Below are 22,002 nucleotides of genomic sequence, written 5' to 3'. Positions count from 1 at the left end.
TTTATTTTGTAAGAAATATCCGATTGGTAGTTTCCACTTACCATTTAAACTTACGAGCATAAAAACTAATGCCTCAGTGGCTGCTGTTTCACTACTTTCAACTGTAAGATTATCACCATAATCACAGTATCCTGTAAATTTATGTGCTTGTTTGTCCCAGATGACTTGCTTTTTTATGCACATTGCATCGAAAACAAGATTACATTCTTTATTTTCTATTTCTAGAGTTTTTAAAAAAAGAAAAACTTCAGAGAAAAAACCGGGTTCCCCTTTTACAGATGAAGTCCAAGATCTTATTGCTGTAGGATGAGGAAGTTTAAATATTGTGCTAGAAAAAAAAATTGTGTTCAAAATAATATATTATTTAATAAAGAGAATTTCTGAAATGCATACTAACCGACAGTACTTGTAAGCTTTTGGAGAGTAATAATTCAAAGTAAGTGCAAATTTTTTAAGCTCATCGCTGTATCTTCGACCTTTAGCATTTTTATTTTTGTTTTTCAACTGATTATTGAAGATTTCCCTAGATATGCCATCAAAGTCTTCTAATATGACATTAAAACCATTTTCTTCAATTAAACCTTTCTCTTTTATGTCTTGTAAAAGTTCTTTTAAGTTATTAATTTTTTTTTTAAGTCTAAGTACTCTTTTTTGTAATGTTTTAAGCTTTGTTTTGTTTTTTTTGGTTTTTGGAGTGACAATTGAGTTTTGGGGTCTACCTCTTTTTGGTGTTCTACATGATGGTCTTTTAGGTGTAATTTGAAGTTCTGGAAATAATACTGTTGTTTTTTTTCTAGGTGTAGTTATAATATCACTGACCAATACAGATCTCTGAAGTGTGACTGGAAGTTCTTCATCTAACTTAGACATACTCAAATCAAGAGGAACTTCTACTTCAACTTCATAATTTTCTATTATACTCTGGCAATGAACTTCTTCAGTTGTTGAATTAAATACTGATGGTATTGCNTTGTTTAAACTTAATAAACTTTAAAAACAATTATTATTTTATACAGATTTTGGGTGGAGTTAAGTTTTTATATATGGTTTATGCAAGAAAAATTGTCATCAATTATCTTGCTTGTGTTCTTGAAGATTGGTACATCTTTAAAGATACATGTGTGAGTCAAAAAATAATTTATTGTAATAAAAATACCAGTATACCGGGGGATATTATTTCTAATAAAGTATAACAATTAAAAAAAAAAATTACCAAGTGCTTTATTTAATCAGTAAATTAATAATATAAAGTAAATTATTTAATCTTAATAAAATTAAAATACATTTTAAATTTAGATTTTTCAACATAAGTACATTCCTTGGGTTTATTAAAATGAAATTATAATGCATAACTAAAGAAATAATAGGTATTTTAAACTACATCTCGTAGGTATAGGTACAATAATATTATTGATTCATAAATAAAATTTGTTTCGTCAATTTATGACGGTTACTTATTGGGTTTAAAATATCTGTAGAATACATTTTACCAAATGAATGTAATCTTATGCTTAGATATTTTTGTATAAGTAATGCAATTAAAACCAATTTATGGGGTCTATCTAATGTAAAAACATTATTACATTCTAAATATTTAAATATATTTTTGTCCAATGCAAATTTTTTATTAACAAGGGAAGTTATTTTTAAGTCAAGGTTTGGTATATTTAGTGTTTGTAAATTATTAGTTAAACTTAAAAGAAATATTTCAGTTTGATACACAACTTTAAATGAACTTTCTGAGGGAGATATTAGACCACCATTATTTTTAAAATCTATAAATTTAGAATAATCTGCTGAATGATTATAGTTATGGTCACTTGTAGGTTTTATAAGTGATTGTTTACAACTGTTACAATCTAACATGAAAATAATTTTTTTAATTGCATAGCCAGTAATATAATATATAATATTTTTTTTGCAGTCCTCATAACTAGAATTTGTATTATTCAATAAATCACATGTATTTAAAATCTCCATTTTATCATCTTCGTTATCATCATCAGCTACTGCTAAAGGTAGTACATTATTTTTATTTTTATTCCATTTAAATGGGAAAATTGTGGATATTATATCTTCATCAAAAGTATTGCAGTTGTTGTTAGTAGAACATGTAATAGCATTTTTTAATAATATCTGTTTTATTGCAGTTTTAAATTGGATCACATTGGGATTATTATTTGCTCCATATCTTTGACGTATACGTCCAAATAACAATTCAATATGATCTTGTGAAAAATAATATGTAAGGATGTACTTAAAGTTTAAATTATCTGTAAACAGTTTTGCAGCTATTTCAAACATTGATTTTACACCCATTGCAAACCCTAAAATAAATGTTTTTTTGTTTGTAGTGAAAAGCAGTTTGTTTTTATACTTAAGACTGTATAAATAGTTAATAAAAGGAATCATTTTAGATTTTAAAAATTTTAGATTTGATTTAAAAATAGGGCTTTTATAACCTTTTGAAAATGGATTCCTGGAATTTAAAAAATCAAATAACTGATCTAATGTTTGACAAAAAACAATAGTTTCATCACTATCCTTAAACTGTTTATAATTGTTATCTTTTAAGTATTGAATTGCTTTAGCTGTTGATGAGCTTAGAAGTTGGACTGCCAATTTTACTTTCATTTTGTTACTTTTCCAATTCAAATGTACACCAGTTATTTTATTTGCAAATTTTAAAGATAAATTTGATTGAATCTCGTGTAAATATTCAAAATAACACCATTTAATATGACCAGTATTAGATTCTATAACTAAACAATTTCCTAACGTATTCCGTGCCAACTTAATCATATGGCATGCATCTGGTATAAAAAAAATTTGTGATCCATCGATAGGATGACTAAACCAAGATTTGATATTATCAAATCCTTCACCAAATTCACATCCCAAAATTTTCAATGTCGAAAAATTTGTAAATGCCCCATCACAGGTGATACCTCTTACATTTAGTCCTGATTGGTGAGACAGTGTAAGTGCTGTTTTAATTAATTCTGCTTGTCGCACAGCATTAGTTTTATTTTGTAAGAAATATCCGATTGGTAGTTTCCACTTACCATTTAAACTTACGAGCATAAAAACTAATGCCTCAGTGGCTGCTGTTTCACTACTTTCAACTGTAAGATTATCACCATAATCACAGTATCCTGTAAATTTATGTGCTTGTTTGTCCCAGATGACTTGCTTTTTTATGCACATTGCATCGAAAACAAGATTACATTCTTTATTTTCTATTTCTAGAGTTTTTAAAAAAAGAAAAACTTCAGAGAAAAAACCGGGTTCCCCTTTTACAGATGAAGTCCAAGATCTTATTGCTGTAGGATGAGGAAGTTTAAATATTGTGCTAGAAAAAAAAATTGTGTTCAAAATAATATATTATTTAATAAAGAGAATTTCTGAAATGCATACTAACCGACAGTACTTGTAAGCTTTTGGAGAGTAATAATTCAAAGTAAGTGCAAATTTTTTAAGCTCATCGCTGTATCTTCGACCTTTAGCATTTTTATTTTTGTTTTTCAACTGATTATTGAAGATTTCCCTAGATATGCCATCAAAGTCTTCTAATATGACATTAAAACCATTTTCTTCAATTAAACCTTTCTCTTTTATGTCTTGTAAAAGTTCTTTTAAGTTATTAATTTTTTTTTTAAGTCTAAGTACTCTTTTTTGTAATGTTTTAAGCTTTGTTTTGTTTTTTTTGGTTTTTGGAGTGACAATTGAGTTTTGGGGTCTACCTCTTTTTGGTGTTCTACATGATGGTCTTTTAGGTGTAATTTGAAGTTCTGGAAATAATACTGTTGTTTTTTTTCTAGGTGTAGTTATAATATCACTGACCAATACAGATCTCTGAAGTGTGACTGGAAGTTCTTCATCTAACTTAGACATACTCAAATCAAGAGGAACTTCTACTTCAACTTCATAATTTTCTATTATACTCTGGCAATGAACTTCTTCAGTTGTTGAATTAAATACTGATGGTATTGCATTATCATTCAAACGTAAACGACCATTTTCCTTATTATAAGGTTTAAAATCACTAGGGAGAAAATGCTCACTACACAACCTACTATACTCAGTTGGAATAAACCCTTTCCTATTAATATTTTTTAACCAATTTTCAGTACGTTCTTTATTTTTTAAAGGAAAGCTGAAAATTTTGGAAATAATTAGTTTGTAAGTTTCATTGATGTCAGTTTTTTTTAAATATACTTACGCAAAAAAATGAATGCCACTGTTAGGCACTCTTTTATTTGAACAGCCCCAAGCACAGCAATAATAAACCATAGTAATATGTATGTACTTAAAAAATATTAATAACAACTGTACTTACTGTAAGTCTTGTACATGTATCACAATTTATATTTATAAAATAAAAAACAGTATGCTAAATATGTAATATTTGCTCGTATATAATTACAAAATAATAACATAATACATGTATTTTATTATTATTATTATTATTATAGATTCATCAAGTTGTTTTTGCGTTTGAGATGCTAAATATTTATAAATAGCTCGCGATTACCATATTGTTCTATGTAATTACATGCAAATACAATAAAACATAATATTTAAATTTAAATTATTTTTATAAATAATAAAAGGTTCCGAATTTTAGCTCTAACCAAATAGTTCCAGATAAATATAATTCGGAAAAAAAATTTTCTTAAGGCTTACGTCTCAACAAAATTTAAAATATTATACCCCTCCAAAATAGTATCTTATCACTTATCATATCAGTTAAATTTGTAAACAGTCACCTCTTAGATAACGATTGGCGGCCATTTTGTTGGAGACATTATTTTATACGTATGTACTATAGAAGTCGGCTATCTAGTATTTTTATATATCTGTGTTATCACCCAATTTTTATGTTATGAATATTGAATAATTTATTCTGTATCATAATTTGTGACGTACCTGGTACCAATTTAAAAAAGGCCTAGTTCCTATTAATTGAATAGAATATGTTTTCTTTTATTTATATGTATTAAACTATCATTAATATTTGTATACAAAATTGTCATGGTGGCATTTTGGGCATTGGCATACATATTATTCTTTTCGCCCGTTACAGAAACCGTTGATAAGAAAATTATGGAAATCAGCTGGTAAACAAATAACAGGTATATACATAAAAAAAAAAGTAAAAAAAAAAAATAGGTACAACTACTACAACATATTTTCGAGATGCCTTCGGGACGTGAATGTTGATGACGATGATGTGAGGCGTGTGCGTGTGAATGCGTCGTTTGTGCGTGTGTTGTCGTGCTCCGCCGTCGGTCAATAGAATTATAGTTATAGGGCAGAGTTAATAACCGCAATTACACATTAACATTAACAATAATAATAACAATATCGATTAAACGATATTCGTATGCAGTAGATACGACGACGGTTTCCCAGTAATACCGATCAATCCGATAACCGATTTTCAAAAAGGGGTTTGCTGTATCGATTTTTGTTTTGTCCGTCCGTCGCGTGGGCATTCAGATCACCGGATATCGCTGAGCACGGGAAACGGACCAGTTTTTGCGTGAGCGAGAGAAACGGACCAGCCAGTCTCCACTCGCCGCCGTGTCCAGTTTTGCTGCCGTCGCTGTCCGACCGTTTGCCGCCTACACTCGACGACTACGACGACGACCACGGCAGTCGTACGACGACACCACTGTCATAACCGTCCGAATGGTGGCCAGCCGCCGTCCAAATGCAGTTGACGTCCAACTCGGCGGCCGCCGACAACTATGCGATCCCGTGACGGGCAACGTAACATTTTGATTCAGGTACAAACAAATCTACTTATCCGCCGACGTCGCCCGCACTGCTTAAACATTTGTTGTTTACCCGTCCTTGTCCGATCCTATCTCGTGCTGTTGTCCGCTGAGTTAACTCGCAAAGCGTAGGTATGTCTCGATCGTTTCAACGCTACCTACCTGTTTTCCATGTTAAATAATATTGACTACACTCACCTATTCTATTACATGTTCCAAGTGTAGTACAACGTTTGAAATTAAATTATTTACAAAGGTATAGATAAATTTTGAATTGGGATAAAACAGAATTGTCGATATTTAAAATTTAAATTAAACAGCAACAAGTGTTGCAATACTTTTAAATATTGTCAATTTTCTTTATTATAAAAGTAGGCATGTCATGACTATTATTTTAATTTGGTTAGTTTTCAAATTACCTTTAACCCTACTAAAAATATGTTACCCATATAATTTTAAATAAACGTGTAGGCGTACCTAATGATATTCTTTTTAAAATAAGATATAACTATTTGGGTAATTGATGTGTGGGAGTAAGTAGACTAGTAGCCTGTAGGTAAAATCCATATTGATGTATTAAAATTGTTTATCTGTCAAATTTCTAATAGAATGTACCTATATCTTTATTTTAATTGATATTGTGGAAGTTGTACCTGCCCAAAAATAGTTTTTATCAGTAGATTTTAGTAGCCAAATTTCATATAGGCACTTTAATTTATAATGATATTGCTTATTGGTACTAATTTTAGGCTGACAGGAACCTATGAATTGAATTATTAATATATACCCTCATATCTACCTGATTACTTGTTAAAACTGTTAAAAGATGTACCTACTTATTAATTATTATTTTTAAATAATCATCTCAGATAATTAGAAAACTTTTCGATTAAATATAGTGCGATTTACCAAGCATGCTCGCCATCATTTTTCTTTTAAAAACGGATATGAATTTATTAAAATTCTGACTTTTGGAAAGGAGTTTTCTATGAAAATCTTTTTTCACTGAAATTATCAGGAACAATGAACATTTTCAACACAAATTGTTCAAGTTTTTTCAATTTTTTTTGTGCAAGAGTTAGGTACTTATATGAATACCAGTAGAAGCAGATGTAAGCTGTACTCACGTTTCCAACTTTGGTGTACGTAATAAAGCTATACCTATGCTCAAAGATCATATTTTTACATTCTTAAATTTTTTGAGTACAACTTAAAAAGTGTCACAAATTTCTGTTAACCATTTGAGAAGCCCACTTTTTTACTGTACATTTTTAGTGAATAATTTTTTTAAAAATGTTGATACCTTCCTAATTCAAAATTTGAATGATAAGTTTTTCAGTTATTTAAATGTTTTTACTGAGGATAATAGTCCTTAAATATGGTTTTACAAAAAATTTAAATAGATGTAATAGATATTGGAAATAGTATTTATTCTGCCATGCTAAGAGAATAAGCCAAGGAATAAGAAATTCAAATTTTAGTCAAATCGAGATATTGGTACATATGGGTTAATAATGCCATTTTGTACAATTTTTTGCAATGAAAAAGCAAAATATTTAACATTGAAAATTGGTAATTGGAATTAAGAAATTAAACACTAAGTCCATATTTTTTGTGAAACTAGAAGCAAAAGTATAATAAAATCGCTAAAAGAACCAAATCAGCAGTATGTGAAATTAAGTTTTGTTATTTTGCTTATTTTTAAGCTAATTAGTAACAAGTCACTAATTAATCACTAAAATTGTCAAATCACCATAGCCACCCATATCTCCCAAACCTTCTATAACCTATAATATTTAGTATGTACTCAAAATTAAATAACTCAAACAGTCAAACACTACTCATTTAAATTTTGATTTTGATGCATCAACATCTCCTAAAAAGTTTTCTAAATTATTTACTGTGGAAAATGAGGGTTCTCCTTTTAAAAACAAAAGATTATATCTTCACAAGACAATCCTGATTCCTTAAGTAATATAAAAGATCTCAAGAATTTAAAATATGGTCTTTAAGTGTTTATATTTAAAAATTCCAAAAATCAAATTTTTAATAACACGCCTACATAATTAAAGAAATGAAGATGATCATGACTTGTGAATCACTCTTTATAAGGTGTTTAAGATCTTATTTATTTATCTTGTATATTATGTGAACTTTAACTATGAATGTGTCATTTTGGTTTACCAATTCAACACCTACTTTTTTTCAAAAAATATATATTAGTTAATGATTATTTGGAAACATTGACTAGTTTTACGAGCTGATCTTCAAAATTAGTAGCTACCTTTATTCTAAATTTATTTATTTAGTTATCTAGATACTGGTATGTTTGAAATAATCCTAGTTTGAGTAGATAGTATCAATATTAGAATTTTATTGCATAGTCTTATGTATTAAGTATTGTTTAGGCAGGCATTAAAATATATTTAAATTTCATTAAATCTCCTATTTTAAAGTGTATACTAAATGTATTTATTTTTTCAGGGTGTTATGCGTTTGAGCATAAAACAATGGGGGCCAACATGGGTAAGAGTTCAGCATCTTTGCTGGATGCACTCCCTACACCACAAAGTCATTTGCATGTAGTCATGTTGGGCCTAGACAGTGCTGGTAAGACTACAGCCCTTTACAGACTTAAATTCAACCAGTACCTGAATACAGTTCCTACAATTGGATTTAACTGTGAAAAAGTAAAAGGAACTGTCGGTAGGGCCCGAGGTCAAACATTTCTTGTGTGGGATGTTGGTGGACAAGAAAAACTTCGACCGTTATGGAAAAGTTATACTAGGTAAATTTTAACTTTAATTTGATTTCTTTGATTCAAAGTTGATTAGCTTCTTTATTTACCTTCATAAAATTATTTTCAGGTGTACTGATGGTATATTATTCGTTGTGGACAGTGTAGATGTAGAACGGATGGAAGAAGCAAAAATGGAACTAGCCCGCACAGCAAGAGCACCAGAAAATACAGGTGTACCAATTTTAGTGTTAGCAAATAAACAAGATTTGCCAGCAGCACGAGATTCAGCAGAATTAGAAAGACTTTTAGGTCTAAATGAACTTAACCATTTGTGGCATATTCAAGCTGCTTGTGCTATAACTGGCGATGGTCTTCAAGAAGGTTTGGATGCACTTTATGATATGATATTAAAACGCAGAAAATTAGCTAAACAAGTGAAAAAGAAAACTCGATAAATTAGCTAAATACCAGTATAACTATATTTGTATATAAAAGTAATGCGCTATTGGGATAATGAATACATACATTTATCTTTGCGCCATAATTTGAAATTTCCATGACACGTGTTTAACAATAAACCACTCATATTGAATTTTGGTTTTGATATCGACGATATTAAGTGCTATTATTATTACTGGGTACATTTATTTAATTATTTAAACTATTTGTTTTGTTTAGATGGCATAACAATAGACAATAGTATACTTGATGGATATTTTATTTAAATGTATTGTAACTTACTAGTAGTAATAATAATCTAATATTGTGTTATTTCATTGATTCCCAGTAACTACTTACATTTATAGAACAGTGTTTAATACACAACATTTATTTGTGTGTTTAACTATGTTAATGTAATTTTAAAAGACCATTTAAAATCATGTATTACGTTTTAAAAATGTTCCCACCGATTGTAAGTATGATTTTTATATGATACAAATGGTAGCTTTTTGAATATGGCAGCTAACAAATTGGATGTTTGACATTTATTATTTTCACTTAAACGTTATATGATTCACTTTAAAGAGCAACTAGTTTGTTATTAAATGTATTTGTTGTCACTCTATGGTGCTTTATTGTTTTTGAAATTATATTGTATTATTATTTTCTTTAGTGCAATATTTCACTTGTTTAAAATTACTGCTGCACTAAAAAAATGTATTCAATGGAAGGTTCAACAGTTTATGTTTTTGACTAAACCCTTTTATAATTTAAATGTAAAATATTTATTATTATTTATATATTATATGTATCAATTACAATTAATATGCAATTTAGTTCCAATAACTGATAACTTACATAATGAATTATTATTTAGTTTAATAATTCTGATCAATTGGTCTTATGTACAGTTTCAAGTTGCGCTCACATTTATTTTATTTATCAACACTAGAACAGTTTTTTTTTTCTAATACTCGATGCTAGCCAAATTATTATTTGTTTCTGTAATGGGTCTTCTACACCCTATCAGGTTACCATAATATGATATGATTATCTTCATTATATTTTCTTTTATCACATGCTCTTAGGTCAGGAAAAACTGTTCTAATGTTAATTATGCCCAAATTAACAGTATGTTAACAATAAACTTATACTACTTATAAAAGTGTTTAATTAGAAAGTAAATAATTTATTACTATGTAGTTAGAGTGAATTGGGTAGTTAATTAAATATTTTAGTTTTCAATTAACCTGACGTCATCAATTTTATCTGAATATGGGTCAAACACATTAATCCACCAAACTTTGAATCTTTCTGAATATGTATTTGTATATTGTATTCTATATTTATTATTGTTTTAGCATAAGTTTTAATGTAACCTTTTTTTTAATGCTTTGTTATTATGTTTTTTACACACATTTACATTTTTTTTTAGCAAACTACTTAAAAATAGATAAATTATTTTCATTTATAATTGTATTATCATATGAATAAGAAGAATTATCACATTTTTTTATGCTCTAATATTTTTCTTGTTGACCTATTCTGTTGTAATGACTATATTTTCAATCCTTTTGAGTTTTTGTTTATGTGTAAATTTGTTTATATAACTTAACAACGAGACTGTTTATGTGTTTTGTTATGTTGATTAACTTTTTATGTTTACATCAATTAAATGATCAAGTGTATAAATCTAATAATTGTCATTAATTAGCAATTATTGTAAGTATTTATCATTAACATTAAGAAACAATCATTTTTAAGATTTTTTTTATTTATATATAATATAATGATTTTAGAAAATTGTTTAGCAGAAATTAATGTCTTATTGTCTTGGCCTAAAATATAAATTAAATGAAAATTGTGAATCGTTCATATTATATATCATTAAATGTGAATTTATTATTTTTTTTACTCCCTAAAAAAATATTTTTAGTTTTGTTTAAAGTTAATAATAGTATTGTAATACATATTATTTCATTTGTCTATTAAAATTTGGTTTTTATGTTTTTTCTAAATTTATTGTTTCTGTTAGAGAATAATAAATCACCAAATTATATAAAAATCCAACAAGTGTTCCTATATTCTTCAAGCTGGAGATTGGTGTTCCCAGAACTGATGCAACTTTTCTACTTTATAACTCTTAAAAATATCTATATACAACATCAAGGCTCGCTTCACACATTTTAAAACATATTTAAATTAGTCTATTCCTACTTATGGTCTACAACTTACTTTAATGAACAATGAGTTATCTAATCATTTAAATATTTTAGACAATAGAAGCAAAACATGTTTTTCTAAAGGTCTGTAGTTATGCCTTTGAATATATTGTATATGTACTAGATACTTACATACGATTTAATTAAAAGCTTAAATGTGTGGATGTGATTTATTACTATTTTACTAAAGCCTATTACACTATACCTATCTATATATGGAAAATGAGATTCTGTTCTTTGGTAACCGGATCACTTGAGAACAGCTGTTCTGATTTGGCTCGTTTTATTTTTAATGCCACTTGTCCAAATGAGGTTTCAGCGGAAACAAAATTGGAAGTCTCAGAGAAAATATAGAAAAAAATAGTTATTTTTTCCATTCGTACACATTTTAGATTCTGGGCGGATAAACAAATGTACTATTGATTTTACTATAATTATGTGTTGTATTTTGTGTCTGTGTACACCACGGTAAATAGTGGAAACAATGCTTCTATTTTCAACTTTTCAACTACTTTCATCGTATCTTTTCTCCGGTGGGAAAGTGCAAATAGTTGGTGCATTCGAGAGGCCAACATTTAAAATTCTCAGTAGTTTCCAAAAGCACTAGGAAAAAAAGGAAAAACTGGAATTCAAAATTGGTTTTCAACAAAATCGATTTTGGTTTTTGGCGAAACTCTTAAAAATATGACAGTAGATATATGACATTTTCACTGAATTTTTATATCTATTAGCATTTTCAAAATATTTTGACTCTTGTTGAACTATTTATAGGCATGTGACATTTTCGCTTAATTAATGCGAATAAAAAATGTTTCCGATCGTTCATAAAATTTGGTAGGTAATCTGCGAAAATTCAATTTAATGCATGCTTATACCAGATCCGACCGATTAACCCCTGAAAACCAATAAACAAAAAAAAATACCAATTTCTATTAAATATACAGTCAAAACTCTTTATAACGAATCTGAAGGGACCAAGAGATTTCTTTCGTTATAGAGAGTTTTCGTAATAGAGAGGGTTTAAAAAAAACAAAATTTTAATTATTTATGTATAAAGGTATGTATGTATGTAATATTATATATCAAACACATCATTATTTTTACAAATAATGAAAGAATGTAATCGTTCTTGGAAATGTCGGCATTATTGCCGATTATTTTTATAGTTTATATATTATGTAATAGATACGATAACACGTAAATTGTATTATGAAACATAAAATATTGTTTCGTTATTGAGAGTGACTGATACGTTATAGAGAATGAATTGTCTAATTGGTTATATAGCAAACCAACCATTAATATGTAATGTTTACGTTATATAGAGTTTTTCGTTGTAAAGAGTTTCGTTATAAAGAGTTTTCACTGTATTTATATTTCTCCTATAACCAATAACAACCATTTATAAACAAAAATTGTCTTCGTAGATCTCAAAAAGTTAGGTTAATTAGTGGCGTGGGGTGGTAGGGAGGTAAAAAATACTTTACAATCCTATTCTCGATTCTCAGAACTACTAAATATAAATGAAAAATTTCTTAAAAATTGGTGACAACATTTCCGTGACACGATATTTTTATATATTAGAGACTATAATTAGTAGAAATATGGCATTAACATTATTTTACAAATATAGGTATTTATAAAAAAAAAAACACATCTTTGGCACTGGGCAACGTCGTCCGAGACAGCTATAGTTTATAATATTATAAAAATGAAATACTACAGTACATTGGTAAGTGGTAACAACTAACGCTTGAGAATGGTAGGTCCGATTTAGCTCATCAAAAAATGTTGGCGATAGTCCGAATGAGGTTTGTAAGAGTTGAAAAATTGTTGTTTATAAATGGTTGCCATTGGTTACAATGTAACCGTTACATTATAATATCATACAGGGTAAATGCGGGAAAACCACGCGTCAAGTCGTCAAGTTTATGAATTTTTTTTTTAAGCTACCTCATTGCTTTTTTCCACACCTCCGTCCTTTGTGACAAGTGTATTTTAGGAGGGTTTATTAAAAAAATTATTTTACAAAATGTATGTGAAAGAAAGTTTAATGGAAATTCTTTAGTGGGACACCCTCATTCAAAATTCCTGGCTATGCAACTAACTTACTTAATGATATTAACTTAGACGTGAGAGTTCACCAAGATATGTATCATTTTTTTTGTAAATAGAAATAAAATGCGAACTATAAAGGAGTTGGCCAGTAGTTTATTTCCCTTTTTTTTTTAATCTTTAACATAATATAAATCGAAATCCGTGTTGAAATTGACACCCATAATGGTTTTTAAAAACTATTGAAGTACAACTGCCTTATTAGTGCTCTAATTATACTTTTATTTATTACTAGCTGACCTGGCAATTGGTCGCTATTGCAAGATTTCTCAGATATTAATTTGCAATTTATTTTCTGGATGTTAAATAATTATTTTTATTTTAGACCACTTTTAGTCACATCTCCGCGGTAATGTAGCCATATACCTTATTTAGCGTCGTCACCGAGGATTCTTCATAATGTTGAAAAAAAAAATTATATCGCTTGTGTCAATAGAAAAATTGATGCTTATGGCAACTTTTTTTTATTTAATAGATTTAATGTATACGAAGCCCTAAAATTAGAGTTCGTTTATGTAAATTTTGTAGGTATGGATGGAACAAAAGATATGAATTACGCCAGTATTTTTATAATTCAGACTTAAAAAATTTCTCTGTAAATGACGTTATCAACTTTTTCTGGATCGGGGGTAAAAATATACAAATTAAATTTGAATGTCACAAATGTGACGGGGTCGACGTATTGTTGACCGTGAGAAAAACATTGATAGGATATTATGTTATATTATAACATTGGTAGGATATTATATTAAATTATTGTATACTATTATTATAATAGTATCGTACCCCACGCTAGGTAAATACTCTATATGAATAATATTTTTTAATTTGGCTGTGGATTCACCAATGAGCGGCTATAAGTGCAATTCAACCACCTTAGCAAGCAATTTGTGAAAATTCAATTAGTTATTAGTTATTTTTTACCAATAACCAAAACTAATGTAACACCATTCATCATAAATACTAATAATAGATATTCAGATAAAATTAATTGTTTTTTTTTTTGCTAAACTAAATAGGCACTTATAATAATTGTTTATTATTCCACTTCGATACCGACCAGCCTAGAAGCACCTGTGGTTGTCGAGTTCATTTATTTTCAGCCAGCGACTATTACTTACAAAAAAAGGTATAGGTACAGTCTACACATTTATTTTCATTAAAACTGAATATTAATATGAACTAGGTAGGTATTCTGAACGGAAACATTGTGTCATCCCACTATACTTCAATACTTATACAATCAGATTTAAAAGTTTGAAAAAATTAATAAAAATAGAAAATATCTAATGGTTATAAATAGCATAAACCGGTATATACCGGTAAACTTTTTTTTTTTATTGAGGTAGAAAAACTTCTTGGGAATCTTCTAGGGTGATGTTAAAAATCTTTTAATATTAGCTATGAAAAGAAAAACTTTTATACATTTCTAACTGAAAAATAATTTACAAAATTTGAAAAACTTCTCATGGCTACAAATAGGTCAGAACAAAATAGTTGAAAATGTTGCCTTTTATGTTAAATGGTAATTTTAACATTTGGACAAAAATTCTAGCGTCTATGGTTATTCATTTTTTAGTTACAACAAAATATGAAAAATTTACCGGTGAAAATCTAACATCGTACATTTTTTAAACTCAAACGCCCATAAAAAAATTGTGATGGATCTTCCATTAATATTTTTAATGTTAGCTAGGGAAAGACAATTTTTTACTTATTTCTAACTGAAAAACAATTTGAAAATTTCCAAGATTTTGGTAAATTTTGTCATATCTTATACTTGAAATAGATATAAAAAATAATTGTACCTATGTATCTTTAATATTATTGAACTTTCTTTAGAGAAACTTATGAGGAACCTTGCATTAAATCAACAAGCATTTTTACAGAGTGAGTTTCTATCCAGAATAATTTAAGAAAAATTCATAACATATCTCAAGGCTATAAATAGCTGAGTTAAAGTACATCAAAAATGTTATCATACATGAAAAGATGCTAAATATAATTAATATTTGGCGACAATTTCAAGTGTACTATGATTAAAATATGTTTTTGAGTTACGTCAAAAAATGATGTAAAAATTACCATTTTTTTTCAATCCACATAAGAAATTAGATTCAATACAATGTTATTAATTTGATTTGGTTGGCCATATGTAAGTAGTTGACAATAATATAAACAATTTATATGTATACCGTCACAGTATGTGAATGAATAAAATGTTCATATTATATGAGTTGTAATATAGTTAGAAAAAATAAAAATCTCTTCCAAATAGAAAAATCAGCTAAGTCTCAAAGTTCTGTATATTATATTATAATATTATGGCACTGAACATTATATAATTATTACTACTGAATCTTTTACTTCAAATGCTAACTAACCACAGTAGTAACTACTAACCAATAACTGTCAAACAAATTACAATTATATGTATTTACACGTATGCCTGAATATAATATGTGATTGCTAATTATATGTCACCAACCAATGAGTAGAACATACATTCTCAGAGTTCAGACAAACTTTAAGAATCAATCAATAGTCTTCAGTAAACAGCTTATATCTACATATAACACTTGATAATATTCCTACTTTTAGAGTGTACATTTCTACACAGGAATACGACATCCGGGAAACAAGATCCAATCAATTGTTGACATACAAAAAAACCTAGCTTAAGGTTAATTCTTCTTACCTAATTGATTATTGAAAGGTTTCATAAACAGGTTACATAGGTATTAACATAAGGCAAGTAAATATAACCTTTTTTTTTCTTGTTATCGAGAATCAGGGGAAGAACTGGTGACATTGCTTCTCCCCTGGTCCCCAAGTAAATATAACCTAGATTAACCATTTTTTTCGACGATAATTAATTTGATAAAGAATACCCATATTTTAAGAACTAAATTGACGAACATAATATGTATAATACTGAGGTACATTTAATTGTATCACAATAATAATTACCTATTTATATAAAATATATGTACATCATTTTTTTTTAGTACCTAGGTACTATTAAATTATTTGATTTGATTTCTATAAACTATTAACAAACAAAATTATCAATACATTTTTGTATTTAATTAACCAAATTCACAAGATTATAAATTAAAAACAAGACAATTCAGATTGTTTTTCATTTATAATAGAAAAATGAAATACTGTTGTACAAATAAAATAACGTACAATGTAGGCAATAATCATTTATAGTGTTCACATTTTGATACTTAATAATTATAAGCTAGATATATAATAAGTCTATCAATAATAGTTTTATTATTGATGTATTGAAACAATGAAATTAACTCAATAATGTTTCAGTTATCAGAAAAAACGAATAACCTTAAGTAAAAATAGGTTTAAAAAAATAAAAAAAATAATTTACAATACATTATTTACAAACGGAAAAAGTTTGACAAATAATTGTAACATGATCAAGAAAAAAACATCATTATTATGTTATAATTTTCATTTAGGATATTTTATATTTTATTATTTATGAAAAAGCACACAAAAATTAATTAAACGTGAATATATAAGAAAATAATTGAAATCAAACTTAATTCTAATACAACCTAATGAACAGACATACATTCAGAAGACCAGATTAAATTATTATATAAAACCCTTTGTAATTTTTTTTAACTGATATTTTTATGGAAACAAGTCTTGAAAATATAATACTAAAGATGTGGTAACACACGAAGAAAAACTCCAATTTTTGGAATATAAATATTATTTTGCATATATATACAAATAAAAAAAAAAACAACAAACAAATTGACTATTTAAATATAATTTTTGTTGGTTAAGCAATTAACACTCAACACAAACATGGAAATGGTAAGCTATGACCATGAAATTTTAGATCTACTAAAGTAGATTAATATTCACAAAGCCATAATGAACTAAGTAGAAGCCAGAAATAAAGTAACTTTATACAAAATTATTCAACAACAAAATACAAATATTCAACATATTAAGGAAACTCATAAGTTACAGATGTCAAGGATGTTATTTAGGTAAAGGTTTAAATTGAAGTTACTTTTATAGTCACTAACTTCAAAGTACCTCATAGTAGGTTACTAAAATGATATACAAAAAAATTATAAATATTTATTTACATCATTATTAGACCTTAATATTTGACCTGTTCAATTAGGCTTATAATTTTGTTATAAATTATAACAAACTATTGTATAATATAAACATATAATTTTGTGTTATGTTTTTATGGTAGTATTTTATATCATACAGAAATGGGGGTGAAAATTGAATAATATTAATAACACAGTCTTAATGTGTCCGCCAGGATTATTCGTCAAACGTTATACTTGCGTCTTAAATTCAATAAGGTGCATGTCGAGGATATGTTGCTTCTCGATATTTGCCACCTCCATAGGCTTGTGCAGGATAACCACCACCACCTCCACCGCCGGCACTACCTCCTCCTCCATAGCCAATTGCAGAATAGTCATATCCACCATATGCACCATATGCATCATAAGCATTAGCTGCATAACCATAATCTGCAGCAGTTCCATAGGGCGAAGCAGCTGCAGGTGCCATATAACCAGGGTATGCTGGTCTCAAGCCAAAAGTAGCAGGTGCTCTAGTACCACCTACTGCACTCCCAGTTCTTGTTCCAGGAGCTGTCATTGTTTCAGGATTGAACTTAACTTTTTTAACATCTACTTCTTTACCATTAATAACTTGTTTGGGATTTTTTAAAACTTGATTAACGACTTCAGAATCCTCAAATGTAATGAAACAAAAACCCTTCTTTTGGTTTTTCATTTTATCAAAAGGTTGTTGATACTCGGATATTTGACCAAATTGAACAAAATAATTCCGTACATCTTGTTCAGTCATTTCGGTAGTTAAGCCTCCAACAAAAATTTTACAACGCAGTGGATTAACTTTCTTTGTGACCTATAATAATAAAATAAATGATACTTGTTAAATCAATAGAAAATATATTTATTATTCATAGGAAATTATATAAGATTCTAAAGATTCTAATTATAAAAAGCCATACATAGAAAATAATGATTTTTTTACGGTTTGAAGCAATAAAATGGGTAACAAAAAAATAGATATGTACAATGTATTGTTTAATTGTTTATTATGACCTATAAAATAAATATTTCAATACTTAAATTTAAAAAAAAATATTAATCTAATTGAATTATCAAATAATGTACTCCATTCTATGAAAGAAGGAACTCATTTGAGCATACGACTGACAACAGCAATAGCACAGAGGTCAAATTTCCCCATTTACGACCCGGTGGCAAGTCTCAATGTATAATTGATGACTGCCAAACATTTGATGATTGTAACTGAACAGGCACAAGGTAAGAGATATGCAGAAACGGATGAAAAAACAAGTTCTATTTCTAGTGGAGTGAGTAAGGTACCAAAAGTTTAACTTTTAATATATATAATGGGATAAAACAGGAAACTATCAACTAAGAGTTAAATGCTGCATTGCATGAAAAATTTATTTAATTCAAGGTCCAATAAAATTTAATGGACCAATCATGGGCCACTAAATCATGTTTAAAGGACCATTAGCTCACTATTGATTTGTTAAATGTTTATTGATTATTCATGCAACCCGGAAATAGTCAAACAAATTAATTTTTTATTAAGTGAATGACATATGGCATATGCAAGAGAACTTAGCACCTCTGTGTGTTGTCTGCACCTTACACACATGAGCCATACCAAATTTTTGTTCACTAATTTCAATAGTGTGCTGTTAGTTTTTATATTGAGTAAATTGACTTAAACTTTTAAGGAGGTGTTCTCTCGTATATTTACAATACCTATTATAATTTTTAAGTGAATTATGTGGATTTTCAAATATTAATACTTATCATACTCATAACTCACTTAAAAAATTTAAATATCATAAAAAACAACCAAGATAATGTTCTTACCTAAAAGTTTCGTAATTAATCAATTTGCACTAGTATCAAAACTAATAGCATACTATTGCAATTAATGAAAAAATATTTAAGATGTCGTACATATGAAGAGGGAGACAACACACAAGGGTGCCAAGTCCTCTTAATAGCCACCATAAAGATTGAACAAACACAACTCACCCTCTTGGGATCCACTTTTTTATTCGCAATAAAGTGATCACCGGCGGCCAACAAATCGTCCACAGTCTTGGCGTTAACAAACTGCACAAACGCAAAGCCTCTAGACTGTCCGGAAAATGGGTCGGTCTTGATGTTGATGTTTTCGATTTCGCCATACTGGGTGAAGTACTCGCGCAATTCTTTCTCGCTAATGGTCCTACCTAGGCCACCGACAAATAGTTTTTTATCGTCGTCCCGGCCGGGCCCATTAGACCGGCCGTTCGCGTTCGGCTGCTGCGTCATGTCCTCCTGTAACACAAGAATGTCGGATACCTATAAGGATCGGTCCACTAACGACGGGGAACAGAGTGTGAACGAAGAAGCGGCCTTAGCTGTACGGTAGCGATGGCTAACCGGCGTCGGCCGGCCGTCTGTCTGAAACCTCCGGGTACGTTGTTCGAGATATAAAACAATTTAATACGCTCACCAGTTTGCTAAGATGTCGGCTGTAGCCGCAGTCCGCGTGTGAAAGTAGGAACGGCGATGGCGGCCGCTGTTGTAGCTGCTACCGGGTACGGAAACGTGACTAGAGTGTTTGCGTGTATTAAGTGTGATCAAAGTTTTTCTCGAAACGGGAAAATATTGTAACGATTTTATTATTATTTACACACTAAAGACTAAACGCACACATCGACGGCCGACGCTAAAGTTGCGGACGGCAAACGCCATTTATCTCTCACTCTAACCGGGTTTGTTGTCTGTTGGTTGCCAACGGGAGAAAAAGAGAGAAAGCGAATGAAACAAAATGGAGGGAATAGGTGCAGTGCCACCAACTGGTCGGACTGTCAGTGTCACGTTTCGCGGCAAACCGGTGCAGCGTTAAAAAATAGATAAAAAATGAATACAAATTGAATAAGTGATATTTTTTTTGCCTGTACTGAAATCTAATTTACACAATTGCAATTGTATCAATATTTCATGTATACTATAAAAACAGACGATTGTAGTCAACTTGACTGTTTCCTCTACATTCAACTGATGGAATGTGTGATGACGGATGGATTAATACGAACATTATATATATATATATATATATATATAGGTAACTATTATACTATGTACTGTTCGTATACTGCAGCATATCGCAGATAATATATGACATGGCTAAGCATAATTTATTAAAATATAATGCAGTTATTGAATTCCATAGACACACGCACACGCGCAGATTTGAATAAACCTGCGTTAATTTGTTGAAATCTTTTTTTTTAGTCTGAATAATCATAAATTACAATAAGTGGAAATTCCGGTTGAGTTATTTTTTGTTTGAATATTTGATTATAAAGATATCCTGCCAACAAACAAATTCTAACCAGCCTTCTATAAATTTAAATGAATAGTTAAAAAATAAATATATGTAAAATACGTGTTATGAATAGTCATGCGTTATTTATATTTTATAATTTTATCTTATATATTATTTATACGTATTGCGTAGAGTTTCCAATAATATTATGTAGGCAGGTACCTACCTTATATATTATATAATCCTTATTTAAATTTAAATATGATCCCATATACAACAGTTTCGTCCAGTTATTATAGAATTAAGTGTTTCTGATTTCAATGTTTTTTCCATCGGTTCCCAATTATCGAATTGGTTCCAGATCTACACAGGATGACCTTTCATAATGATAATACAAAACTATGTTAAATTAACTTTTCAAATTATTATGTGATATATTCCACCAATAACAATTTCCATCCCATTTTACACAGATTTAATACCGTCAGAAATAGCTATAGCAGGGCCGTTCAGTTGAGTGGGGTAACTGGCCCATTTTGATATAGGTCCCATTTATAGAAAATATTTTGGGGCCTCCTTAAAGTGTAATAATTGATAATTACGAACTGTAGCCATTATTGAGCTATTTCCTGACAAAAGACTAAAATTTCCTGATAAAATTATATTATATAATATAACAATAATTGTTTTCGTTGCCTCAGTCACATACATATAAATGTGATAGGTACTTCTATAACCTATTTTATTTTGCGGCTCGATTGCCATATCGAGGCTCGAATCTGTGATTTTCTACTTTAGATTATGGTGCAGAAAATATTTTTATACAAAAACCATGAACATTTAAAATTATCTAGGGATAAATTGTAATTTTAGTATATTCAGTAATACATTGCTAAGAAGTTATTGAAAATGTAATGCAGTACCTATACATGAATTTAAATGAGCTTGGTTAGTCAAGGTTTGGAAAAATATATTTGCAAGAATTTTATTCAGCGAGTAGGTACTTAGTTTATCATACTGTATTTAGTATTATGATGGTCGAAGCGGTAAAGCTGCACGATTCCGAATGTTTTACCTTTTTGGGAATACGATTCGGTACGATTTTGATCAAACAATGGTTTATCAAAAAGTACAAGATTACATACTAATTTCTGTGCAATGTTGCCATTTATTATTATATATAATGTAAATTCGTTAAATTTTCTTAAATAATAACATTATAAAAAAAGTTAAAAAGTTAAAAATGTGTTAATTCAATTGTATAAATTGCATGAGAAAAAATATCTATCTATAAAATTGT

General features: G+C 28.9%; 2 protein-coding genes across 5 annotated transcripts; one reads left to right on the top strand and one right to left on the bottom strand.

Moving 5' to 3' along the window:
• Positions 1 to 970: 970 nt before the first annotated feature.
• LOC111029618 (ADP-ribosylation factor-like protein 4A) lies at positions 971 to 10,078 on the top strand. Of its 4 annotated transcripts, XM_022308688.1 has the most exons (7): positions 978 to 1,121; positions 1,925 to 2,018; positions 2,151 to 2,245; positions 3,250 to 3,460; positions 3,822 to 5,792; positions 8,265 to 8,568; positions 8,648 to 10,078. In XM_022308688.1, the coding sequence occupies exons 6-7, from the start codon at positions 8,291 to 8,293 to the stop codon at positions 8,973 to 8,975; spliced, it is 606 nt and encodes a 201-aa protein (XP_022164380.1). In that variant the 5' UTR covers positions 978 to 1,121; positions 1,925 to 2,018; positions 2,151 to 2,245; positions 3,250 to 3,460; positions 3,822 to 5,792; positions 8,265 to 8,290; the 3' UTR covers positions 8,976 to 10,078. The 4 variants fall into 4 exon arrangements, with proteins under 4 accessions (XP_022164383.1, XP_022164380.1, XP_022164382.1 ...); XM_022308691.1 differs by lacking the exon at positions 3,250 to 3,460 and having other exon boundaries at positions 971 to 1,121; XM_022308690.1 differs by lacking the exons at positions 1,925 to 2,018; positions 2,151 to 2,245.
• Positions 10,079 to 17,083: 7,005 nt separating this feature from the next.
• On the bottom strand, positions 17,084 to 20,145 carry LOC111029595 (RNA-binding protein squid-like). Its single transcript, XM_022308656.1, has 3 exons — positions 19,884 to 20,145; positions 19,418 to 19,705; positions 17,084 to 18,236 (listed from the first exon to the last, which is right to left on the bottom strand). The coding sequence occupies exons 2-3, from the start codon at positions 19,697 to 19,699 to the stop codon at positions 17,652 to 17,654; spliced, it is 867 nt and encodes a 288-aa protein (XP_022164348.1). The 5' UTR covers positions 19,700 to 19,705; positions 19,884 to 20,145; the 3' UTR covers positions 17,084 to 17,651.
• Positions 20,146 to 22,002: the final 1,857 nt, after the last annotated feature.

The sequence above is a fragment of the Myzus persicae genome, unplaced genomic scaffold (genome assembly GCF_001856785.1).
Source record: "Myzus persicae strain clone G006 unplaced genomic scaffold, MPER_G0061.0, whole genome shotgun sequence".
Classification (NCBI taxonomy): Eukaryota; Metazoa; Arthropoda; class Insecta; order Hemiptera; family Aphididae; genus Myzus; species Myzus persicae.
The sequence above is the reverse complement of the archived record's forward strand: the minus strand, read 5'-3'. Positions and strand labels throughout refer to the sequence as shown.